Genomic DNA, 25165 nt, shown 5'->3' on the forward strand with positions numbered 1-25165 from the left:
CTTGGTCAAGTCTATCAAAGGCTTTTTTGAAGCTTGACACTCCAAAATAAACATGATACCCCCATGCCATCTAAATATCTCGGTCCCTTGTCTTCACCGTTGACTCCATAAATGAAATAGAGTTTAATATTTGCATTTAATACTTCCAGATTCTCTTGGCTTACGAGAACTTCTTACAAATAGACGTCTGCTTTGTTTTTTCTATAAGCAGGGCATAGGTTTGCTCTTTAACATTAACATTATAACCACGGTCCAATGAAAGAACAGTAAAAACTTTAAGTGCACGGGTATTTCAACTATTTTAAAGATAGCTTTCAGAGGAATGAGAAAAACTCATAAGGCCAAAAGGCAACCCCTGATTTAGGAGAACAAAACTGTCTGTTTCTCATGTTAAAGTTACTGGGAGAGCTCATTCATATGAAAATGCATTCAGTTCCCTCATACTCTCAGGTAGTGTTTTGAATGCCAATGGCACGGTGAGGCTCATCATTAATGTTCAATTCTCTAAAAAATCCCTCTTTGAATGTCAGCTTTCATACATCATTTAATTATATAAAGACAGCAAGAACGTTTCAGTGGGAAAGGGGAACAACGCTTTAAGTATCATCAAGTTATGTGAGGTAACTTTGAAGGGTGGCCGGCAGGATGGTTCGTGTCCACACTGAAGCATCAGCAGTGTTAGACATCAGCCGAACACGCAGACCTGGTTATCAACCCACGGAGAAAGCAGGTGACCCCATGACTTGGTCTTCAGAAGGAAAAAGGGCAACCTTGGTACAGTGAGAACGGAAAGGGGAGGCTAGCTCCTGAGTGTTGATGTCAACAGTCAAATATCACTTAGCATCCGTGTACAAAGGCCATATTAAAAGTGTGCAAAGAGCTTCTTTAAAAAGCCTGTGTGAAAAAAAAGATCAATGCTTTTCATTACATGCAGAAAAAATAGGTCCTTCACGGTGCACGGTGGAGTTGAGTCACAAACAAGTAAGGACACAGAGGTGGGCCAAGATTCAGCCAAGTCACAGCTGCTCTTTCAATAAGGAAGAGGAAACGGTAAGAGGAGAGGGCTGAATGGTCGAAGATCAATGGAGAGGTCAATAAGCAGTTCAATGTTCAAAGGGGGCAGAGAGGCCTAAGAGATATTCATAGAACCATGTGGGTTATTCTCTTTTGGAACTATTGCCATTCAAGTTCAGGTCTTTCCTTGAAAATAATCAAACCATATGTATATTTTTTTACCCTATGGTTTAATGCTGTGCATCTTCTATGGGCTTTTCAAAGTGGGATAATAATACATAATGCATAATAAATATGTCACACGAGTACTCCTAATCCGTACTTGGAAAGTTAACATTGCCCAGTCATCACGCATGGGCGACGCCAGAGCAGATGGCCCAGGTTTGCACCTCAAAAGACTGATTGTAAGATCCTGGCCAATTCATTCAGCTGGCCTATCATCAGGTCTTTTAGCTATTAACATGCAGATAATATAATACCTTCTTCCTAAGGGGTACTATGAAGATTAAAATTTAATACCTATAAAATGATTGAACAGTACCTGGTGTTTATACGTAGTTGATAAAAAGCTATCATCATTAAAGAAGGGATAATTTCATAGCCTCATACAAGAATGGATAATTTCATTAAAAAGTTTCACTTAAACCTCATAACCTCATAAAAGAATGGATAATTTCATTAAAAAGTTTAACTTAAAATAGCCAAGGCTCAAAGAACACTAAATACATAACTTGCTACTTTTTTTTTTTTTTTCAACGTTTATTTATTTTTGGGACAGAGAGAGACAGAGCATGAACGGGGGAGGGGCAGAGAGAGAGGGAGACACAGAATCAGAAACAGGCTCCAGGCTCTGAGCCATCAGCCCAGAGCCCGACGCGGGGCTCGAACTCCCGGACCGCGAGATCGTGACCTGGCTGAAGTCGGACGCTTAACCGACTGCGCCACCCAGGCGCCCCATAACTTGCTACTTTTTAGAAAACGAAATATAATCTACCTGCTCCCACAATGAAATATCACAGAAAACATGCAAAACCAGTATCGCTAAGCAAATCAGCCACTTTGATGGATACAAATTCAACACTTTTCAATGTGAAAATATTCGATTAGGTTCACAGAAAAGATGTTTTAATCACATCACCATCAAAAGTCACTAAATCAGACTATGTTTTGTGTTGGATGATAGAAGGCTAAAATGTATCTTTATGATAAGAAAAGGCAAGGCAAGAACGTAAGGACAGTTTCAAATTTCACATCATAATTAAGGCCAATGTCTGTTTAAGAAAATAAAGTGTATTCAAGTACTTGATAAGACTCATTAACACAGTTGAAAACGTAATTAAAATGTAAAGACAGCCTTAGCAATGTAACCTACCTTAAACTGCTGTCTTCAGAAACGAACTCCAAACAATTCTGATCAAAACTTGAAATTGAAACTTCTCTAAGCCAGCAATTTTAAGTATCTGAAAGTCACACGACTCCTTTTGCTTGAAAATACATGATAATATATTTACACTACCCCCAGATGATTTTTCCCCAGTCATCCTAATTAGTGAAGTCTTACCATATGACTATTCTCTTTTGCTAAAACGATGAGAAATTCTGGCATTTAGGTGTGCAATCATACTTGGGACCCTGCCCAGCTAAAATAAAAATCACTCAAGGCACATGTTAAACCGCATTACACAAAGAAACTTCATTTAAGTAAAGAGAGACAGAGAAAATTGGACTGATATTCCATGTAAACTCCCTGGGTGTTTTTCTGAATGTCTGGATAATAAGCAAGTTTGTGAATGATCTTGCATAGCCCACTCACCCATTGTTGCCACGGCATACTCTTTATAAATATTAATGTTTGCAGATGAAAAAAATCCATCTATATCAAGAACATTGCTATCTAAATTTTGAGAAGATTAAATATGCTGATAAAAAAACTAATTAAACAATGAAACATTTCTTCAATTAAAACTTATAAAAATTCAAATGATGTTTTCTTTTTTTAATTTGAAATTATTCTGACACAAGGATATTAGCACGAGATCAGCCAAAGTTACACGGAACTGGTTAGAATCACAGCTTGGGGACAGATCGGCCTCATTTTATAAGATTATCGTCATTTTACTGAGTTTAAACTGAAGTATATCAAGAGAATCACTGCAGAATCTGTGACTCTGAATATTTATATACTATTTAAAACCCTGTTTTAAAAAAGATAATTAAGATAGCTTGCTATTTAGTCAATCCAGAAGTAAAAGGAAGATAAATAAAATTTATTAAAATTAGCTTGTAGCTATGGAGGAAAGATGACTATCTTTACCTTTACCTAGGAAAGGCTATCATCGGTATTTCTTCATTTTGTCATAAATATGTTTGCGTGTATGGTTATGCGTGTGTGTGTGTGTGTGTGTGCACAAAATTTTCATTTTCCTATTTCATATCCCCTTATCATGTATCCTAAGATGGACTGACTACATCTCACTATTTTTTTTTTTTTCAACGTTTATTTATTTTTGGGACAGAGAGAGACAGAGCATGAACGGGGGAGGGGCAGAGAGAGAGGGAGACACAGAATCGGAAACAGGCTCCAGGCTCTGAGCCATCAGCCCAGAGCCCGACGCGGGGCTCGAACTCACGGACCGCGAGATCGTGACCTGGCTGAAGTCGGACGCTTAACCGACTGCGCCACCCAGGCGCCCCATACATCTCACTATTTAAGTATGAGTTGTACAACATAGTATTTAAATTAGGGCATATCAAGGAGAAGAGTAAATATTACCCAAGGACTTTGTACTCTTTTGGGGGGAAAGTGCCAGTGGATTTTCAGTTATACTCAGAATCTTTACCTCACGGTAGGTGGAGCTATGACCTTGTTGCTGTCTTTATTTGGAGCTCAAGCATGGTTTGAGGAGATGCACACAGAGGCAGAGTTGACAACGAGTGGACCTGGGATGGTGAATTTAATGTGTCAACTTGCTAGGTCATGATCACCGGATACTATTGGTCCAATATCATCCTAGATCCTTCTGGGAAGGAAGTTAAAGTTAGCACATAAATCCGTAGACTGCAAGCCACAGATGACCTTCCTAATGTTGGTGGGCTTCATCCAATCAGTTGAAGGCCTCAACAGAAAAAAGACTGACCTCCACTGAAGAAGGAATTCTGCCAGCAGTCGGCCTTCAGATTTGAATTGTAGCATCAACTCTTTCCTAGATCTCCAGCCTGCTCACCTTACTGTGTAGATTTTGGGTTTCCCAGTACCCACAGTTACATGATCCAATTCCTTAAAATAAGTATCTACCCATCGATATCTATCTACCTATCTATCTATTTATCTATCCATCAATATCTATCTATCTATCTACCTACCTACCTACCTACCTACCTACCTATCTATTGGCTCTGTTTCTCTGGAGAACCCTAACACATAGCCCTACAGTCAAAAGCTGGAGCTCTGAATCCAGATTACCGTGGTTCAGTCCTAATTCTACTATGAGCTAGTTGGGAGACCCAGGCAAATTACTTAACCTCATTGGGCCTCTGTCTCTTCATCTATAAAGAAAAATAATAAATATTGCCCCTTACTTCATAGGATTGTTTTGAAGATTAAATAAATTTTATACATGGAGTGTGTTTGCAAAAGCATGCTCCGTATGTTGGGCATTGCTCTAAGCACTCAATAAACATCAACTATGATTTCTAAGCTTCTTCTAACATAGCTAGTGGACTTGCAGTTAGTCTTAGAAAACAGAATAGTATGCATAAACAATATTTTTTTTAGAAAAATTTGCAAGGTTGTGCGGAAACCTATTTTCGTAAGAGATACTCAACATAAAGGCGAAGTGAACACACAGGTTTTCAAAATATCCGTTTCTTGAATGGATTTTCAATAATTAGAATTTGCAAAAGGCTGAAGTAAGGTATATACCTCGCTTTACCACAATAGGTATGTTCTTACAAACGTGCCTGACAATGAATTAACTGAAAAATCAACTCTGAAACCACTGATATACTGTAATCTAAGAAATGCTTTAACTTGGTTTGTAATTGTTAGCACTCCTTAACACATCCCTCTGTATTTATAGGTTACGCTCGGCCTCGATATATTTCTCGCCTCTTTCTCATCCATTTTGCTCACTACCCACATACGCTCTCGCCCTATAATTTCATCTCCTTCCCCTGCAATTGTCTGGCAAGTGAATACTGTTTGTGTTTTTGTTTACTGGGTCTTGCTTTTATCCAGAAGAAAGCCTAGGTGAACATTTATGTCTTTTTGGCCTGGGGAGAAACTTTAGAACACTGACACAAAAGCCGAACACTTCTAGAGTAAAAAAAAAAAAAAAAAAAAGACAGAAATTATGAGTTAAAAGTTGAATGCCTAATATATGTCAAAAAAAGATTACAAAGGAAAATTAAAAGGTGAATGACATATGCAGGAAGAACATTTCTTATATACTGTCAGGTATTTGATGGAAATAATACCACTCACTGCTATTTTTTAACATTTTACACTGTACATTACACATTTTTTACTCAGACTGTTTCATATTAACTTCATAACAATCTTGTAAAGACAGAAAAAGCAGGACATTCCAATATCAGCATTAAGGACAATTTGGGCCAGATAATTCTTTGTTGTGGGCGCCTGCCTGGCAAAGCGGAGTTCCTGGTTTTTACCCACAAGATGCCAGAAGCCTCTCCCCCCAACCCCAACCCATCCCCATTGCAATTGTGACAACCAAAACTGTCCCGAGGCATTGTCAAATGTCCTGTGGAGGGACAGAATCATCACCAGTTGAGAACCACTGTCAGAAACAAGTTGTGCCTTTTTTAAAAATATACAAATTAGGTTAAACTCAGAGAAGTGATGTCACTTGCCCAAATACGCCCCTTCTCTTAACAACCTATAAACTTGACAATTCTAGGAGACTGCCATGAATGCTTTGCTTAAAACACCAACCACCACCTGTAAACTGATTGTGATTTCTGTACGGCCACTCTGTGATCTTATAGGCACCTCTGAACTCACTTTCTCCTTGGCTGGTCTGGTCATGACCTCAGGCTTTTGTTTCCCCCCACCAGAAAGAAAACATGGCATTATAAGCTCCAAGCTAGAAATAAACAATACGAAAATCTGTCTGGGCATAAAATAAATTTGTATGGTGCCTCCCTCAATTGTTTTTTTTTTTTTTTTTTTCCCAAAACGGTTCCTATCTTCATTTGCGCAACATCTATGCAACAATCTATCACTCTTATTAATTAGGCAGCTAACAGGCCATCTGACCGGTCTGATTTATCTCTTTCACACACATATAAAATGCTGAAAACACTCTCTTTTTATAGAAGCACAATAGCAGGAAACCCAGTCATATCCTGAAAATGAAAAGTAGAGTTGACACTTTGATTATCTGACCAAGAATACTTCCCGATGGTCCCAAGTTTCTCTGGAAGCTTCGTGAGCTTGCTCAACGACCTGACAGTGTGCAGACTTACACAGCACAGTAAACAGCGTTTCCTTCCTTCACACTGTCACCCTTTCCCCAGGTCTAAAAAATATCCTCGACTCTCAGATGAATATTCTCAACACAAACCCTTTGTACAACTAGTCAACCACTGTATTTAAGTCGTGTCCCGCCTCTTTTCAAACTGTTTCCCAACAACAAAAGAGGGCAACATGGAACCGTCCCCTGTAATCCATGGCCTTCTGTGTGTGGGCTGATTAAGACGAAAAGGGACTATTTGAATGTCAGAGGCTCAGGGTTACGAACCATACCTTCCATGACATACACCAGTGACCCCACGTCTCCTTCTTTGATGATGCAGCTGTCTTTGCCATATTCCACTGGGTACATACAATCCACAATCTCCTGGATCTGCGACAGCTCCAAGTTCTTCATAAAGTCATTGTCAAGGATAGCTTCCTTTATGAGATCCTTGGACCTAGGGAAAGAGAGGGAAGATTTACTGGCACATCTGACAAGCGTTTTCATAGTCTGTGAAGTTGAGCAGAGCCATAGAGTGTTCTGGCACACTACGATGCATTTTCTTGTTAGGAATCCAATCGTATTCTGAAAGACCTAGGAACAAAGTAATTCTGCGGCAGTAGGAAAGGCGCTGAGAAAATTTCCTTTAAATACACTATCATTTAATGCACATGTGACCAACCAATAAACAAACCAAAGTGTGAAATTCCATTTTGTTTCAGAATGTTCTTTAATCACGAAGATTGGGAGAAAGCCAGTAGATGAGCATTTTAAACTGAAGTTTGCAACTTAGTTTAAGAATAAATGCGAACAAGGGGCACCCGGGGGGGCTCAGTCGGTTAAGCATCCGACTTGCGCTCAGGTCATGATCTCGCGGGGTTCAGGGGTTCGAGCCCCGCGTCGGGCTCTGTGCTGACAGCTCAGAGCCTGGAGCCTGCTTCCGATTCTGTGTCCCCCCTCTCTCTGCCCCTCCTCTGTTCACACTCTGTCTCTTTCTCTTTCTCTCAAAAATAAATACACATTTAAAAACGTTTTTAAAAATAAATGTGAACAAGAGACAATAAATCTTTTTAAAAATTTTTTATGGCACAAACACTCCTACCGCTATCTTTACATATTATAAAAGAACATTAGGATGTATTGTACTATATATAATTACAGTAAAAAATTATTTGCTTATTTGTATGCGATTCTTCCACTAGACTTTATGCTCCACGTGGATGGGGATCATTTTTACTTTTCTCTCTATGCCAAGTGTCAACACAATGTTAGTTACGGTACAGGTGCTCGAGAGAAATATTTGGGTTAAAAAACTGGTAAGAATTGGACTCCTAATTAGCCGTTTGAAACAACCGGTAGAAACGTGGTAGTTCCTCATCCATACTTAACATATTTTCAGAGAAAATCTCCTTTTTGAAGCAGTTTAGAGTGAGGTGCCCAGGAAGATAAAACTCTACTCCACAACATGTTTTTAAACACGACATGATTTAGACATGGATTAAATAGGTAGTCGGCGGGAAAGATATTTTTACAAATCCTATCATTGGAATTCAAAGTGGTCACCCGGGAAAGTGTTGCCGAGCTTAACGATGGTGGTAATTTGAGTCTCTCTCTTGAATTCCTTACCAGGGATTGTGACAAAGCAACTAAAAATTTTCACGAAGAATGGTAACGGTATGGGGGAAATTCCTACACTATGTTTAGGTGAAAAAGCAGAAAACAGAATTGTTTTTAGACTAAGAGAATTATTTTATGTGAGAACTTAGAGATAGGAGAATTTGGAGAATAAGACAATTTAGAATAGAAGAAAACCAGGAGGTGTCACCTCACCTCCATCAGTATGGCCGCCATCAAAAAGGTAAGAGATAACAGATGCTGCGAGGATGTAGAGGAAAGGGAGCCCTCGTGCACGGTCAGTGGGAATGGAAATTGGTGCAGCCACTATGGAAAGCAGAATGGAGGTTTCTTACAAGATTAAAAATAGACCTACCATATGATCCAGTAATTCCACTTCTGGGAATATAACCAAAAGAAACAAAAACACTAACTTTAAAAGATTATCTGCAGCCCATGTCCATAGCAGCATTATTTACAATAGCCTAGACATGGTAACAACGGGAGCGTCTACAGATGAATGAACGAAGAATACGCAGAACGTATACACGCGCTCGCGCACGCTATGCAACATCATTCAGCCATAAAAGAGGAAATCCGACCCTTTGTGACAACCGGAATGAACTTTGAAGGCATTATGTCAAGTGACATAAGTCATAGAAACACAAAGTACTATATGACCTCACTTACGTGTGGAATCTAATTTAAGCGCGCGCACCCACGCATGCGCGCGCACCCACGCATGCGCGCGCACCCACGCATGCGCGCGCACCCACCCACGCCAAACTCATGGAAAAGAGATCGGATTTGCAGTTATCAGAGGTGGGGGACAGGAGAAGAAGGAATTGGAGGAAGGTTGTCAAAGTGCACAGAGTTGCCATTATACCTAAGGATGGGGATGGAATGGACAGCTTGATGACTACAGTGAACATTGCTGTATGATCCAGAGAGAAACTTGTTGGGGGAAATTTTTTTCATTCCTTTTTATTATATCCATAGGAAATGAGGGCTAGTAACTAAAATCTATTGTGGTAATCATTTCACAATATATATAAATTAAACCACCATGTTGTGTACCTTAAACTTACATAGTGATGATGTCAATCATTTCTTAATAAAACTGGAAAAAAATTACCAACTCAGAAGAATTTTATGTGAAGACCGTAATGTTACTTTTCAGTAAATGGTAGGTTAAAAAAGATGGTAATAGTATTAATTGCAGCAGCAGTAAAAAAAAAAAAAAAGGGGGGGGGAGTGGGGAAGGGACATAACAGAGTATATACAGCAATGACCCGAAACAATTTTAGAAGGAAATAAACAAAATGTTGGCATTGGTTGCCTTTGGTGACAGAATTATGTTTTTCTTTCTACTTTTGTCTATAAAATTTTCTAGAATGGGGCATGCTTTTTCATATTGAAAAATCACTTTAAAGGCAGTTTATAAAAAGTCACTGTGCTATTTGGAGAAATAAAAATAATTTCATCCACTTCTCATTGAAACAATGACATATTTTTTGGCATATTCTTTTATGTCTTTTATTGGCATATTCAATGTTACCCTTTGCAATAGATTCTTGTTCATGTGGCTGCATTTAAATACTAATGGTAGGGATTTTCACCTAATATAGAGACAGCCAGTTGTTAAGAACTTCAGAATAGACTATTCTAAAAGTGAGACTTTTGGGGCCCCTGGGTGGCTCAGTCGGTTAAGCATCTGACTTCAGCCCAGGTCATAATCTCAAGGTTCATGGATTCAAGCCCTGCTTTGGGCTCTGTGCTGACCGCTCAGAGCCTGGAGCCTGCTTCGGATTCTGTGTCTCCCTCTCTCTCTCTGCCCCTCCCCTGCTCATGCTGTCTCTCTCTGTCTCTCAAAAATAAATAAACATTGGGGCGCCTGGGTGGCGCAGTCGGTTAGGCGTCCGACTTCAGCCAGGTCACGATCTCGCGGTCCGTGAGTTCGAGCCCCGCATCAGGCTCTGGGCTGATGGCTCAGAGCCTGGAGCCTGTTTCCGATTCTGTGTCTCCCTCTCTCTCTGCCCCTCCCCCGTTCATGCTCTGTCTCTCTCTGTCCCAAAAATATATAAACGTTGAAAAAAAAAATTTTTTTTTTTTAAAATAAATAAACATTAAAACATTTTCAAGTGAGACTTTTACGTTAGTCAGGCAGGACTTTTCAGCCGTTTATTCCAGCTTGCCAAAACTTTATGCAAAACTCTGTCCCCATCTGTGACTATCATGACATCTCCTTTCTTAATTATCTTCACCATCTCTGATGTCAGGAATGGCAGCAGCACCTTCAGAGTGACTCCTGAGATCTACTGTTCTAGGATCACATTTCCCAACACCAGGACCTAGTTGATGTTCAGGAAATTAATTTAATTAAATAGTTAATCTCTTTACATAAAATGCCTTTATTTTCTTTGTTTGGGTCAGAGAGTGAGGTCATCAGTAGGTCCTTATTTTCTAATATCGTAACGCCTGGAGGCTATCAATCCCAGGATCCCAACCTGTGGAGCCACTGATGGCATCTTACCCTTTCGGAAACATTAATAGTGCTCCATTAAAAAACTAAGCCCTAGAAACGCCACCAGCTTCGAAGGAGAGCCCTATTCTCCCCAAAATAATTATCTCAATCCAAGGATGGGTGAAGAAAGCATTTCTCTTTTCTCTTAAGTAGGACTATTACCCTGTTTTGTGAAGACTTCAGAAATGGTGAAACCGTGAGGTCTAATGCAATCTCTTAGAATTACCCAGATTTTCCAAATGTTGACCACAGAGTCAGTGGGGGGAGGGGAACTTCAGGCTGCTGTCGCTTCTCAGATTTCTTTTGAAATGGAGGACGTCCGGGGGCGCCTGGGTGGCGCAGTCGGTTAAGCGTCCGACTTCAGCCAGGTCACGATCTCGCGGTCCGTGAGTTCGAGCCCCGCGTCGGGCTCTGGGCTGATGGCTCAGAGCCTGGAGCCTGTTTCCGATTCTGTGTCTCCCTCTCTCTCTGCCCCTCCCCCGTTCATGCTCTGTCTCTCTCTGTCCCAAAAATAAATAAACGTTGAAAAAAAAAAATTAAAAAAAAAAAAAAAAGAAATGGAGGACGTCCGATCTCAAGTCTCTGAAGAAACAAAAACTGGGGGTCGTCACGTATGTGTTTGTGTCACTTCAAAACACACTGAGAAACAGGGGACCTGTGTCCTACCTGTCCTTTCACACAAGTACCGTCCAATGAAACGCCTGTCCCTGAAACGTCACCAACAATCCATCTCATGCCTCTGTGTGGCGTAACCCGAAGATGTTCTTGTCAGGGAGCAATCGTGAACGCCCTGCCCCTTCATACAAGTCTCCCTTAAGTCCTTTCCCACCGAGGGCTTGAGCCACTGGGTCAATTCTTCGTCTCCCTTTGCTCCAACCTTATGGACTAGAATCGATCACAGCCTCCACCTCAGTCTCCTGTGACTCCTTCTCTTTCCTTGAGACACAGTCTAAAACGCTCGCTGTACCTAAAATATGATGCTGCACGCGATGCCAGCGAGCTTGGTGATCAGTCTGGGAGCTGGGGAAAGCTGCTATCACAAGTTCCAGAAGGCGGCTATCTGCTCTCGCTCAGTACATATTTTAACAACAGGCTGCACGAATTCAGCAGCCTGACCTGGGGACTGTAAGAAGCAAACACAAAGATCTTGATGTTTGATCCTTCCTGTCTGCTTCTGTGTATAAACAATCCATTAACATTGTTTTTCTTCCGTGTTCCAAATGTGTGGCTTTGGAAATACAAACACCATAAAAGGAACTTGGTTATTTTGAGCTCACCCTATTGATTCACTGTCATCAAACTGTCAGCCTCTGAAATGCTGGCTATATATAAATGGTGTGCTGGTAAACACCCCCTCTCCATGGGGGAGGGGGGGTAAAAAAAAAAGCTTTGGTTTGTAGCATTTGCCAATTTCCATGGTATAAATACTCCCACCATAGCCAATTTCAAGCCAATTTCAAGTCTACTAATGTAAAGTCAACCTGCTTGCAAAATTCCTGAAAATTTAACAAGCAGTTCCTATATGAGCCAGTTAAGAGTTGGCTCCAGCAAATTGCTGGATATAGATTATTTTTCTAACACCCTCAGAATTTAATGTGCCTTAATTTATAAGTGCTGAAACCAACATGATAATCCTTTCCTTCTCTAAAAATTTCATTAGGTGACATAATACCCCCAGATCATTTAAATGCCAGGATTTCCAGCCTTGAGTCTTCCCCACTTTCAGGTTTTAGAAAATGACTTGGAAAACCCACTTCCCCTTCTACTTCTGCAGAGAAAGTTCTTGAACAGACGCAAATAGTTGATAGAAATAATCTTCCTATACAAGCTTTAGTAAAAATGGGCAATTCTAGCGAAGTGTCGGAAAATACACACCTACTTCTCTAACAAAGAAGCCGGCATTATTCACTATTAATAAACAGAGCCTCATTAGTTTTCTCAACATTAAACCAAAGGCTATTCTACACCGTGGTTATTGTGTCTTGCAGTATCTACACAGGGCTAGCGTTATTTCAAAGAGCAGGGAAGGCTGTTTAGGCTGGGGCGTCACGAAGGCTTCTCTGAACCGAGGACTCTATGACAATAGGATCCAACCATGGGAAGATTATGCAGACGACTATTCTAACTGAAAAGAAAAACACACACAAAGGCGCAGAGGTTGGAATGAGCTCGATATGTCCAGAGGCCCGAAAGGACACCTCTGTGGCTGAAGGACAGAGCAACCAAGAAGCCAAGGGCCAGGAGAATGAGATTACAAAGGCAGGCAGGAGGCAGGTCTCCTAGGGTCTGGAACGTGGTGATGACATTGCAGTGTTTTCTAAAGCTACAGGGACGCAGGGCAGGAATGGAAGAGAGATGATTGATGGGCGGTAGACCAGACATAAAACAGAAATAATACAAATGTACTTTAAGCTGTTTCTGAGTTCACGGAGGTTTTCTGCCATGTATTTCATCGATTAACGGAGGCCAAAACTGTAACTTATGACTATGTTAATAGGGAATTCTTATAGTTAAAGCTCGTGGGAACCCCTGTCTCAGAAGTCCTACATTTCCTTGGACTTTGAATCACTGACGCTTGGGCCACTTATGCATTTTGGGAAAGAAAGAGGTCGCATGTCCAATTTCAGGCTGTCTTCAGAGGCCTAGAATTTACTCTCCACTCAAAGCCTCTCTTTTGTTTCGCCCTGAACACACACCAGGCAATAGCAAATATGGCCAGGAGGGCCGGGCCCAGAAACGTGAGAATTATCACCCGGTCCCTCCCTTTCAAAGACTTCCAGGCACTTTAAAAAACAGTCAAAGCTATGAAATTATTACTATGAGTGAAAATAAGCCAAAATGGTTTTAAAAGTGTAAAGTGTCTATAATCAGCTTTTTGACTACAAAAGCGCAAACAGGACTCTGTCCTTTTAGCTCTCGATGGTCAGCCGTAGGCTCCCAAGTCAGAAGAAGCAGTAAATGCAGTTTCAAAGCCGCCCTTACCTGCAGTAGAGTCTGCAGAGGGCACCTGAGAAGTCTAATCGGAAGTAAATGGACGGTTTACTCACATAAAGTCATTACAAAGCCCCTTAAGAGTTTCCAATCCCAGGAGTCACCTCGACAAGGTAACTCCATTCATCTGCTGTGAACTATCTGGGTAATTACCTGCAAGCAAGAGACACTCTTGGAGTCCCGCTCTTGCCGCCCCAACAAGTTACAATTCTATCTCAACAGTGGGTCCTATCTCTGGTCCAACAGCTTTCCTGCATGAGCTTTGCAGGTCTAAGCTGGCTGAGAGCTAAGAAATATCCATCAGCCCACATTGCTTAAAGACAGAATTCAATCCCGCAAAGCTACTGACCAATTTAGATATTTCCTCACAACTGAAAATCGGTTTTCAACAAGTTTCAGCCTGTATTTTCACATCAGCCAACTCTGCCGTGGCCATCTCGCTCTTGTAGCAGAAACGGTCATGAAGAGATCAAAACTATTTGCAGCATTTGGACCTAAAATCCACACACGGGGATCGTTGGGCCAAAATACATGGGAGCAGCATAGTTCTTGCTGACCACTGACAGTAATCTTTTCTCAATCACCTGCATTGCAAATCATTTCCAGTTGCCATTTCCCTTCTGAAAACTATCCTGTAGTTCTAACACAGATGAGAGTCTAAATGAAATTGAGATATTATAACTCTAAGGAAAAAAAATGCTTGGGGCAAGAAGACGGTTCACCCACAAGACCGACGCGCTCGAATATCACTCCAGCCTCCTCGTTTTTAACTAATGCTCTGTACTTATTCAAATTGAGAACAATATGAAGTCGCTCTTGAAATCACCGCTTCAATGCAAACAGATGGAGCAGACTTGTGCTAATTAAAAGAAAAGGAACTTATTGTTCTTTGTACATGTTCACCAACTTCCAACAAGTCAATGTTAAAGTCTTCCGCTCAACTATTCAAGTCATTCAGTGCTCTAGAGATACATTTTACAGCTACTTCACACTAGTGAGCCTGACTTAAAATAGAACAGTCTCCAAAAGGGCCCAGATCAAACGCTCATCCTCCGAGTTTCTCTTTCGTACCACGGAAGTAGAACTGTGGGGTTTCACAGAAGCTCCGTAAAGCGCTTTCCGTGAGAATCAAGAAGACCGTACGCGTTACATTACAGAATGGAAGAACCATGTGGCCTCGTCTATTATGAATGAATTCTATTTTTAAAGTTTAGCTATCTAAACTGAAACACAGAGCAACGATTAGGGAGAAAACACGTGACATATATTTATACGTCCAATCGCAATTCAACACCGTCAAACAACTGTTCCTCTCTCAAAACCCTCCAACAATGGCGATCCCTTAGAGTTCACTCGTTTCCAAAAAGGTCAACACGATCACACCAGGAACGTCCAGCAAGGTGCCTCGCCACCCCGGGTGACCCTGCCTACGGGTGCCACAATGCTCCGTGTAGCTCTTGAAAACCTAGTACCTCAAGTTATGACTGTGTGTTCTCCACGGCCATTTCGGTAAGTTCAAGGGCATGATGTTGAAGTTAATCATCAAAGAAATCATTTTAGAAAAACTTCCTGCTGCTCAGGTGCTTCTCAGATGAAGCTCTGGGATACGCTGCATTCTACTGTCAATTACCTAACATTTGTTTGAAGTCAGCAGCAGGAAAATAACATGTTTCTCTATAAACCCTCCACCCGCCAAATATGTGTACTTTCTATTGGCTCAAAATTAGGTCTTTGGCCATTCATGACTTCCTCTGGTGCTGCTTCCAGAAAACAAGAGCCAAAGTTGGCCTTGTAACAGTGACCCTCGGGTCTTAAGGAACAGGTCACATGTTTTGATAAACCTGGTTCAATTGCATCTCCAAACAGCTTCGCTTGCATTGGGCTTTAATCCATGAGACATACTGAGTCGGCTTAAAGGGAGATGACATATAGATAGATAGATAGATAGATAGATAGATAGATAGATAGATAGACAGAGAGAGAAAGAGAGAAATTCTTTTTTTAATAAATTTAATTTTAAAATAAATTTTAAATTTAATAAATTTAAAAACCAAACACTTATGCTCCTAGTTGTGAAAGCTCGGTGGTTTCCAAGCTTCTCAACCAGAATGGAAAAGATTAACCAGTGGTGACAACATGAGATCACAGTAGTAGGTAGACTATGGCTGCTGCTGCTGCTACAACCACTATTTATCTGGTTAATCCATGTCCCTTAGCAAGGAGCCTTATGTCCCTTCAGTTCCACAACGACTTGCTGAATTTGCCACGGTGGAGCTGAGGCTCAGAGCAGCTGTATAACCAGCCCAATGTCCCCCAACTAGTACATGACAGGTAAGAGTCAGGATTTTTTTTTTTAAGTTTATTTGAGAGAGAGAGAAAGAGTGCACACACGCGCACATGAGGGGAGAAAGGGCAGAGAGAGAATCCCAAGCATGTTCTGCACTGTCAGCACAGAGCCTGATGTGGGGCTTGCACTCACGAACCATCAGATCATGACCTGAGCCAAAACCAAGATTCGGAGGCTTAGCCGACTGAGCCCCCTCCCCAGGCATCCCAATAGGCATCAGGATTTAAAGATAAACCCATGGGACTCCTAAGCCTTGCTCTACTAAACTGTGTGAGTTACAAGCCCACGACACAAAATTGTGTTGACAATGTGAATAAATTATCCCAATTATGAAATCCAAAAGCACACATTCTTCCCATTTATCTCTACTTCTGCAAAAGTTAAGAATGCTACGGTTGGATAATATGACCTTTTATCTGCAGAGAGCACTGCACGCTTTCAAAACAATTCCCCATCTAACATTTCATCCTATTACTGCCACAAACCTGTGAAGTAGGTAGAACAGATGTTACTATTATCCCTATGTGGCAGATAAGAAAACAGAGGCTCAAAGGGGCTAGACGCCTGCCAAGTCCGTGTTGGAGATTAAAGGAGAACTCAGGGCAACTGACTTGCAGCCTGAAATCAACATGTTTCAGACCTTCCTCATTACACGCACATTCACATTCTTTCTGTCTCTCTTTCTACATCTTTGATTCTCTCTGTGCCTGTCTCTCTTTCTCGTGCCTTCAGCCATTGGGCAAAGACTCAATAAATCCACTGCCCCAGCATCAGCAGGGAACTGCGGCCATTTGACAAGAATTCTATAGTTTAAAGAACTCTGTGATGGTTCATTCAGGGAGACTTCCGCTCTGATCCAATTCATTCTCTACATTTGCGAAGCGTGACTATGTCTTGTGGCTTTCATAGGGAGATAACCTCTAATACAAAACCACCTCTTGAATTCGACAATGGAATTCAGCTCACTTGCTTTCTGTTTTGTTTTTATTGTCTTAAATTGTTTTGAGAGACAGAGAGAGTGAGTGGGGAGAGCCAGAGAGAGAGGGAGAGAGAGAATCTCCAGCAGACTCCATGCTCTGCATAGAGCCCAAGATGGGAGTTCGGACCCACAAACCGTGAGATCATGACCTGAGCCAAAACCAAGAGCTGGATGCTTAAACTGACTGAGCCACCCAAACTCAACTCATTTTACTCCAGGGTGTTCAAACATCTGTTGTGAGCACACCCCTTTTCCCTCTCCCTCCTTTCCTTCCTAAAAGCCTGCCTCAGATGGACTTCGTATACAAATACGAAGGGGAAAGAAAGTGTGCAAAAGTTTCCTCTTAATGAATATGACATGTTAAACATTAAATGCTTTCCAGAGACGTATTTTACAGTAGAAATCTAATATGGAGAATTTATAAACCTAGCAAAACCTGTTAATACAATGGTTTCTGTGCTCTAATTTGATAAGGTGGCTATCTTAAATTTTGGTCAAAGGAGTCAATGTAGGGAGGAAGGGAAGGAGGGAGATCAATGTGATTTTGTCACTTGAATCCACTATCTATCACCCTGTAACACGCTGTCCTTTAAAAGTGTGTCCCTTTCAGTGGCCAACAGTGAATATTTATTATATTTCCAATGCAACAATTCTAGGTTCAAATTCTGCCACTGCAGGTAAATACAGATAATAGTGATTGATGGGTTTGAAACGCAACCGTAATTATCCACCAAATGATTGAAAAAGTGACCTAGAGTAGCTGCTGACATGAGCACAGTATTTATGGAACGAAGTCGTGCCTACAAATCTGAAAGCCATTCCCAAAAACGTGTCCCTTGTGAAATAAGGTCACAGTCATCAGTGAGTGAAGGACAAGAGGAAAGAGGGAAACCATAAAGAAATCTAGGCAGGCCATGAAGCCAAGGGGGTTGAGCATAATAAATAAATACAGAAGACAGAGGGCTGATAACACAAAGTACACCGGAATTGCAGACCATACATTTGTAGGCACCTGATCTCAAAGTGTCTGAAGGATTCCAGCCAGTCGAAGGGGGACTTCAGGGTTTTGCCAGGCCAAGGTTCCAAAAGTCTGAAACAGGCTCTAGAAGGGAGGGGAGCCGGCGGCTGAGCATCTGGGGCACTGAGTAAAAGTGGGTCTGGACATACATATCTAAATGAATTAACCCAAAGGGCAGAACTGAGCCTGAAATGTTGACCCCCGAACCCGAGGCAGCTAGATGGAACACACAGATTTGGGGGGCAGGCGGGATGAAGGGCTTGCACAATATTCCTGGGGTGGGGGTTGCCAAGATTTCAAGGGACTCCTTTATGGAGACGTTGGGTTATGATGTACCCCCAGCTGGGAATGTGCCACCAAAGAGGAAGAAACTGCCGGACAGACCCTCTGCATACAGTACCTCCCACTTTCTACTTTTTTGTCAGTCTCTGGAACGAGAGGAACATGAACTGGACAAAGGGATGTGAAGAAGGGGAGGCCATCCATGAGGACACTAACTCTCCTTGTGGGTAGAGTCCAGATACAGGCAGAACTGCCAAGAAGAACTTCCCCGGGGTATATTTACTCGAGGTGTTTTAGACATGTCGTCTCACCTCATCCTCCCAATAAAAACTTCCAGAAACAGATCAGTTGCGCAACTTAGTAAAACGGTTGACATAACATTGCACTTTCACCCCACGGCCCTTCTTTAAGACCCCAGGTTTCTCAGGGAGTCTTAGACAGTGGTCTGCAAGGCACCTGACCATTAGATTCGTTCGTTCGTTCGTTCGCTCATTCATTTGTTCATTCATCCACCAAGCATGTCTTCAGTGCCTCACACGTGACACTGGGGGCCCAGGGATGAGTGAAATAAGGTCTTTGTCTTCTCAGAGCTGTGATTCTGGTCGTAGAGGGAAGACAACACAGAGGTAAATAAATAACACAGTTGAAAGAGAAAAAGCGGAAGCTTACAAAACGGGTCCCGAATGCAAACTAAAGAGGAACACCTATTCGGGGTCTGAAACAGAGACCTTCCTAGAAATGGAACACTTAGGCTAAGATTTAAGGATAAGATGCACCAAACACAGGAGGAGGGCACTCACGGCAAGAGGAACAGACTGTTTTCAGACTCAAGTTTGGAGAAGGTAGTTAGAGCCTTTTGAGCAGGAGAAAGGAGGGCTAGAGGTGAAATTTGGGGACGTAAGCAGGGCTGGTTTAGACGGGAGCTTGAAGACTGGAGGAAAGAACCGGAGTCTTCATCAAATGAAAAGCTACTAACAGTGAAATGAGGTTAGCGAGTGACACGGCCTGATTTATAGTTTTAAGAGATCACTTAGGGTTGCAGGGAATGAAAGGGGACAGGTGCAAGTGGGAGAAGGGAAGGAGAGCCCTGGAAAGCACCACTGCGGTATTTTCAAACAAGACAAGAGTGACGACTCAGGTTAGGAAGGTGACGGCAGAGATGGTCAGAAATGTAAGTAAACTTGAAGTATATTTTCCAGGTAGAAGCTCTGAGACTTCACACAGGATTAAATGAGGGGAAAGGTAGTATTTTGTTAAAATACTACCCAAAGCACTCTGCAGATTCAGTGCAATCCCTAGCAAAATGCCAACAGCATTTTCCCCAGAACTGGAACAAATGATACTAAAATTTGCATGGAAGCACCAAAGACCTCAAAGAGCCAAAGCAATCTTGGGAAACTAGAACAAAGCTGGAGGTACCCCAATCCCAGGTTTCAAGACACACTACAAAGATGTAGTCCTCAAAGTAACGGAGTCTTGGCACAAACACAGACACGTATGTCCCAGAGCAAAACAGAGAACGCGAAAGTAAAGCCACACTTATAGGGTCAATTAATCTGTGACAAAGGAGGTAAGATTACACAATGAGGAAAAAACAGTTGCTTCAACAAACGGTGCCGGGAAAAAGGTGGACGGTGACATGCGAGAGAATGAAACTGGACGGGTGTCTTACACCAGACACAAAAATAAACTCAAAATGGATGAAAGACCCAAATATGAGACCTGAAACCATAAAACTCCTAGAAGAGAATATAGGCAGTCATCACTTTGATGTCGGCTGTAGCAACATTAAAAAAAAATTTTTTTTTCACGTTTATTTATTATTGAGAGATGGAGAGAGACAGAGCACGAGTGGGGAGAGGCAGAGAGAGAGGAGGAGACACAGAACCCAAAGCAGGCTCCAGGCGCTGAGCTGTCAGCATAGAGCCCGACGTGGGACTCAAACTCACAAACCACGAGATCATGACCTGAGCCGAAGTTGGACGCTTAACCGACTGAGCCACCCAGGCGCCCCAAAACATTTTTATAGGTACGTCTCCCGAGCAATGGAAGCTAAAGCAGAAATAAACTATTAGGACTACATCAAAATAAAAATCCTCTGCACGGCAAAGGAAATCATCAACAAAATGAAAAGGCGACCTACTGAATGGGAGAAGATAATTGTAAATGATACATCTGACAAAGGGTTAGTGTCCAAAATATATAAAGAATTCATACAGAGAGCTCAGCACCAAATAATAATAGCAATAATAATAATAGTCCAATTAAAAATGGGCAGATGACCTGAACAGACATTTCTGAACAGACACATGGATGGCCAAGAGACACATGAAAAGATGCTCAACATCACTCATCATCTGCGAGTGCTGATCAAAACCATGAGATATCACCTCACATCTCTTCGAATGACTAGAATCAAAATGAAAAGAAATAACAAGTGTTGGTGAGGATGTGGGAAAACAAACGAACCCTCATGCACTGCTGGTGGGAATGCAAACTGGTACCGCGACTGTGGAAAGCAGTACGGAGGTTCCTCCAGAAATTGAAAATAGAAATACCACAGTATCCAGTAACTCCACTACTGGGTATTTAGTCAAAGAAAACGAAAACATTAATTCAGAAAGACATAGCGGGGCGCCTGGGCGGCTCAGTCGGTTAAGTGCCGGACTTTCAGCTCAGGTCATGATCTCACGGCTCGTGGATTCGAACCCCGTGTCGGGCTCTGTGCTGACAGCTCGGAGCCTACAGCCTGCTTTGGATTCTGTGTCTCCCTCTCTCCCTGCCCCTCCCCCGCTTGTGCTTTGTCTCTCTCTCTCAAAAATAAACACTGAAAAAAAGACGCACGCACCCCTATGTTTACTGTAGCATCATTTACAACAGTCAAGATGTGAAAGTGACCCAAGGGTCCACTGATAGATGGATGGATCAAGACGATGTGGTATATATACACAAAGGAATATTACTCAGCCATAAAAAAGATGAGATCTTGCCATTTGTGACAACATGGGTGGACCTAGAGAGTATTCCACTAAGTGAAATAAGTCAGAGCAAGACAAACACCACATCGTGTCACTTATTGGTATAGTCTGAAAGACAAAACAAACAAAAACCCAGAAGCAGAAGCAGATCCATAATTACAGAGAACAACATGATGGTTACTAGAGGGAAGGGAATGACGGGCTGGGCAAAACGGGTGAAGGGAGTTGGCAGACGCAGCCTTCAGTTATGGAATGAATATGCCGCAGGGGTGAAAGGCACAGCATAGGGAATAGAGTCACTACTATTGTACTAGAGTTGTCTGGCGACAGACAGTAGTGACATTGTGGTGAGCACAGCATTCAAAAAAAAAAAAAAATGTTACAGAGAACCCAACAGCCTGGGGCCGTGGTCCACAGAGAAGCGCTCACAAAGATAATGGAAAAACACCAGAATAGGCAAGTATAGATGAGGAAAGTGATGGAAAGGAAGCATTTCAAGGAAAAGGATGGCTAACTTTTCCTGCTGATTCTCGCCAAAGGCACACTTTCCAATATGATTAGTTTTAAATCACCAGCCTTTGTAGCTCTGACATGCTTCGGTTACTCGTTACAAAGGAACATTCCGCTTTCGACTAGTAAAAGTGAGCAGTGAGTTCCATCATGCTAATTATTCTAGATCACTTAAAAATACTTTGACGGTGGCTTTATTCCTCAGACTACTTTCAACACAGGGGTAGCACAGCAACTGAAACTGCCTGGAAACAGAATCCCCTGAAAGAAAGCCAGGCAGATTTATTACCATCACCGTCATCCTCCACGTTTGAAAACACACACAGGACACGCATGCATCACACGTTCTAAGCAGACGTGTATTAAAGTCTGCAAAGATTCCTGGGGTAAGGATACAGGGAGAGAGGCTCACATTAGCGGTTTAAAAAAAAATCGTAAATACTTTAAGAGCCTGGGTTTCTCCTCAATTATCAGAGCGAAAGTGAAATCAGCATGAATTAAATCACCCTTTGACGGCCACCTTTGGAGGGAGAAGGGTCCCTTGGTGTGCAGGAAATACACTTGCCAGCAACCTGACCGGACGATCCACATGAGGACCTTGGTTTACAGACTGGATTCTCATACCAAGTTCCTGCAGATAAAGAGCCCTTATGCAGAAAGGCAGACAACAGAGAACAGGAAAGTGACTCAATATTAATCATACGTTGACTCATTCGACATCGTATAAGCCTCATTACCCTCCCCTTCATTTATTTCCTAAGCTCAGGACTGTCTTGTAAATGACACCATTCAGAGAAATGACTGCGCCATGAGGATCATTAAGATTTCTGCGCTGAATGTAGTATTTAGGAGTTTGGAATGTCCGTATGGCAAAGCTTGTGCTCCTGGTTAATAAAATGAGTATCTCATTTCACTTTTCACTCTTGAAGTCATCCTACCACATCGATCATTCCTTACATTCATGGATAATCTTAGCCATCAAACCCAGCTACTCTGCAACCTTAAAAGTCTTTGAAAACACAGCGTGGGGGTGGGTGGGGCATACGAGTAGTAAGTACACACTTTTCATTCTAAATTTTAATTTCAATCTGCTTTCAGAATTGGAAATGATGGCATGCTAAGCTACCTGTCTACCCACATTCGGTTCGTGCTCGCTTGGAACCGTGCTGAAATAACGTGGACCAGAGGCTCCACTGCTCACTTGTACAAAATTACGGCAACTAGTTTTCTTATCCCCTTTGAAGCACCCCCAATCAGCTTCCAGAGTGCGTCGCGGGAACCCCCAAAATGTTAAGTCCCCAAAGTAACTTTTCCAAAGTGAACAGTCCCAAAAGTGACTTTCAGCTTATCGTGGTGCCATGTCATACCTCCTGCAAAATCCAATTCGTTTGTTCTCACCAACCTTCTCTTGCATGATTTCTTTAACTAATAAGCCTTAGCCCAACCTTCAGTGATCTCTTACTTAAACTGCTATGACCTTTTCTCCTCATCTAATATCAAATGGTCCCCAAGGACATCATTCCACCTTGTTATCCTGAAGTTGTCACCCAGCTTGTCGTAACATAAATCTATCCTAAACCAGACCCCTGACTCGCAAACTCCAACCTTGAATCCCAACCTTGAGATTTTTGATGATCACTTGCTAATTCACTGGGCTCACCACAAATTTGTTGTCTTCTATTTCTTTCCCTATTGCCCCCCCCCCTTTTTTGGAAAAAAATTATTTGGCATGCCCTTCCTTATAGCAGTAGAATAAAGTTTCTATTAGGTCCTATCTTTCTTTAAGTCACTAAATAGAACCTGAGTCTCACATAAGATTATCAGAATATTTCCATCTTCTGATCTTTCTCCACCCACATGGGGGGGGGGGTGAGAGGTGGAAGGGGGCTAAGTCAATTGGGGAAATGAGTAAAGATGCCCAAGACCCACTCCAAAATCTGATTTCAGATGTCTAGGTGTTGGTGTAGGTACCGTTATATACATGTCATAGCATGTGAAATATATTTTTAATCACAGTTCACATGTAAAAGTTTGGGGTTTTGTTAAATTTGAACTTTTATGTGTCATTTACCAGTCTTTAAGTTTCTGTTTGCTTTAAGAAAAAAATGAATCAATAAAATATGGCATCATTCAAGTACTGTCTATCCAAAGTGATATTCTGGAAGACATACACAATGTGGCAGAAAATATCACACTTTATCTTGAAGTGAAGCCTGAAAAGCTGTAAACACTAACCCCTAAGAAGGAAAGAATGGCACCCACAGAGAACCCCAAGAAGCTTCTCAGTTGGGTCTTTGCACGAAGTCAGAGCGAAGACAGAAGTTACCCAGATAGTTATTCCCTGAAATACTCTTTCCTTTGCCTGTAGGAGATCAACCTAGTAATTTTCGCTCTCCCTCCCGCGTCTCTCCTCCCCTCCCTTCCTCTCTCTCTCTCTCTCTCTCTGTCTCTGTTCTTCCCTCCCAGGCTCCCAGCAGCAACTCCTTCTCGCCAACCTACTTAACATTTATAGCTCCTGGGGCTCCGTTTTAAGCCTTTTTTCTCTTTTAATTTACCACACTCTTCTTGGATAATCTTGCTGAAATTACTATCTCTTTGCGGACGATACCTAAATGTAGATCTCACACCAGACTTCTTTCCAGAGCTCCAGCTGGAAGGCTTCTTGCCCACACAGGTACCCTAAGCTCGGCATGGTCACAACTGAGCGCTTTTCCTCCCGAACTCCCAGCTTCGCTAAGAGCGTCCCCCGCTGCCCAGATGGTCAAACCAGGAGTCGGGAAGTCATCTCTGACCTTCTCCTCTCCCTAATCCCCCCTGCCCGTCTCCACCTCTTTGCTAGCATCTCCCTGCTTCTAGTCATCTCCATGAAACTTGTAGTTTAAGGTGCCTTCATCTCTCCGTTCAACCTTGGACTTGACTTGGGAGACTTCTTAATCTCCAAAGCGGTCCCCTGAACCCAAGCTTTAGTCTCTCTTGCACACTGCAGGGATCTCTTTAGAAAATCTGCACGTGAGGGGCGCCTGGGTGGCTCAGGCGGTTACGTGTCTGACTCTTGGTTTCAGCTCAGGTCATGATCTCACAGTTTGTGAGTTCAAGCCCCACGTGGGGCTTTACGCTGACAGCGCGAAGCCTCCTTGGGATTCTGTCTCCCTCTCTCTCTGCCCCTCCCCTGCTCACTCTCTCTCAAAAACAAATAAAATTAAACCTTGAAAGAAAGAAAGAAAGAAAGAAAGAAAGAAAGAAAGAAAGAAAGAAAGAAAGGAAGGAAGGGAGAAGGAAAGAAAGAAAATCTGTCTGGGAAAAGTGTGAACTCCAAATACAGTTGATACCTGAGTTAATAACGTCATATCGGGGTGAGTATGCTGGTTTGTACACTCTACTATGATTATATGACATACTATGACCACTGGGCAACTGGGGGTGAAAGGTAC

The 25165-nt window shown here is 42.1% G+C and overlaps 1 protein-coding gene across 4 annotated transcripts in view; it reads right to left on the minus strand.

The window, feature by feature from the left end:
• PRKG1 (protein kinase cGMP-dependent 1) overlaps positions 1–25165 on the minus strand; it is a 1258994-nt gene that overhangs the window by 1082156 nt on the left and 151673 nt on the right. For 2 of the 4 annotated variants that reach the window (XM_045439410.1, XM_045439409.1), the window contains exon 2: positions 6782–6948. In XM_045439410.1, coding sequence (XP_045295366.1) covers positions 6782–6948 — 167 coding nt within the window. Of the gene's footprint in view, positions 1–6781; positions 6949–8481; positions 8502–8539; positions 8630–25165 lie in introns of those variants that run through there. The other 2 variants (XM_045439412.1, XM_045439413.1) reach the window with 2 other exon arrangements.

This window comes from Leopardus geoffroyi, chromosome D2 (assembly GCF_018350155.1).
Source record: "Leopardus geoffroyi isolate Oge1 chromosome D2, O.geoffroyi_Oge1_pat1.0, whole genome shotgun sequence".
NCBI classification, from domain to species: Eukaryota; Metazoa; Chordata; class Mammalia; order Carnivora; family Felidae; genus Leopardus; species Leopardus geoffroyi.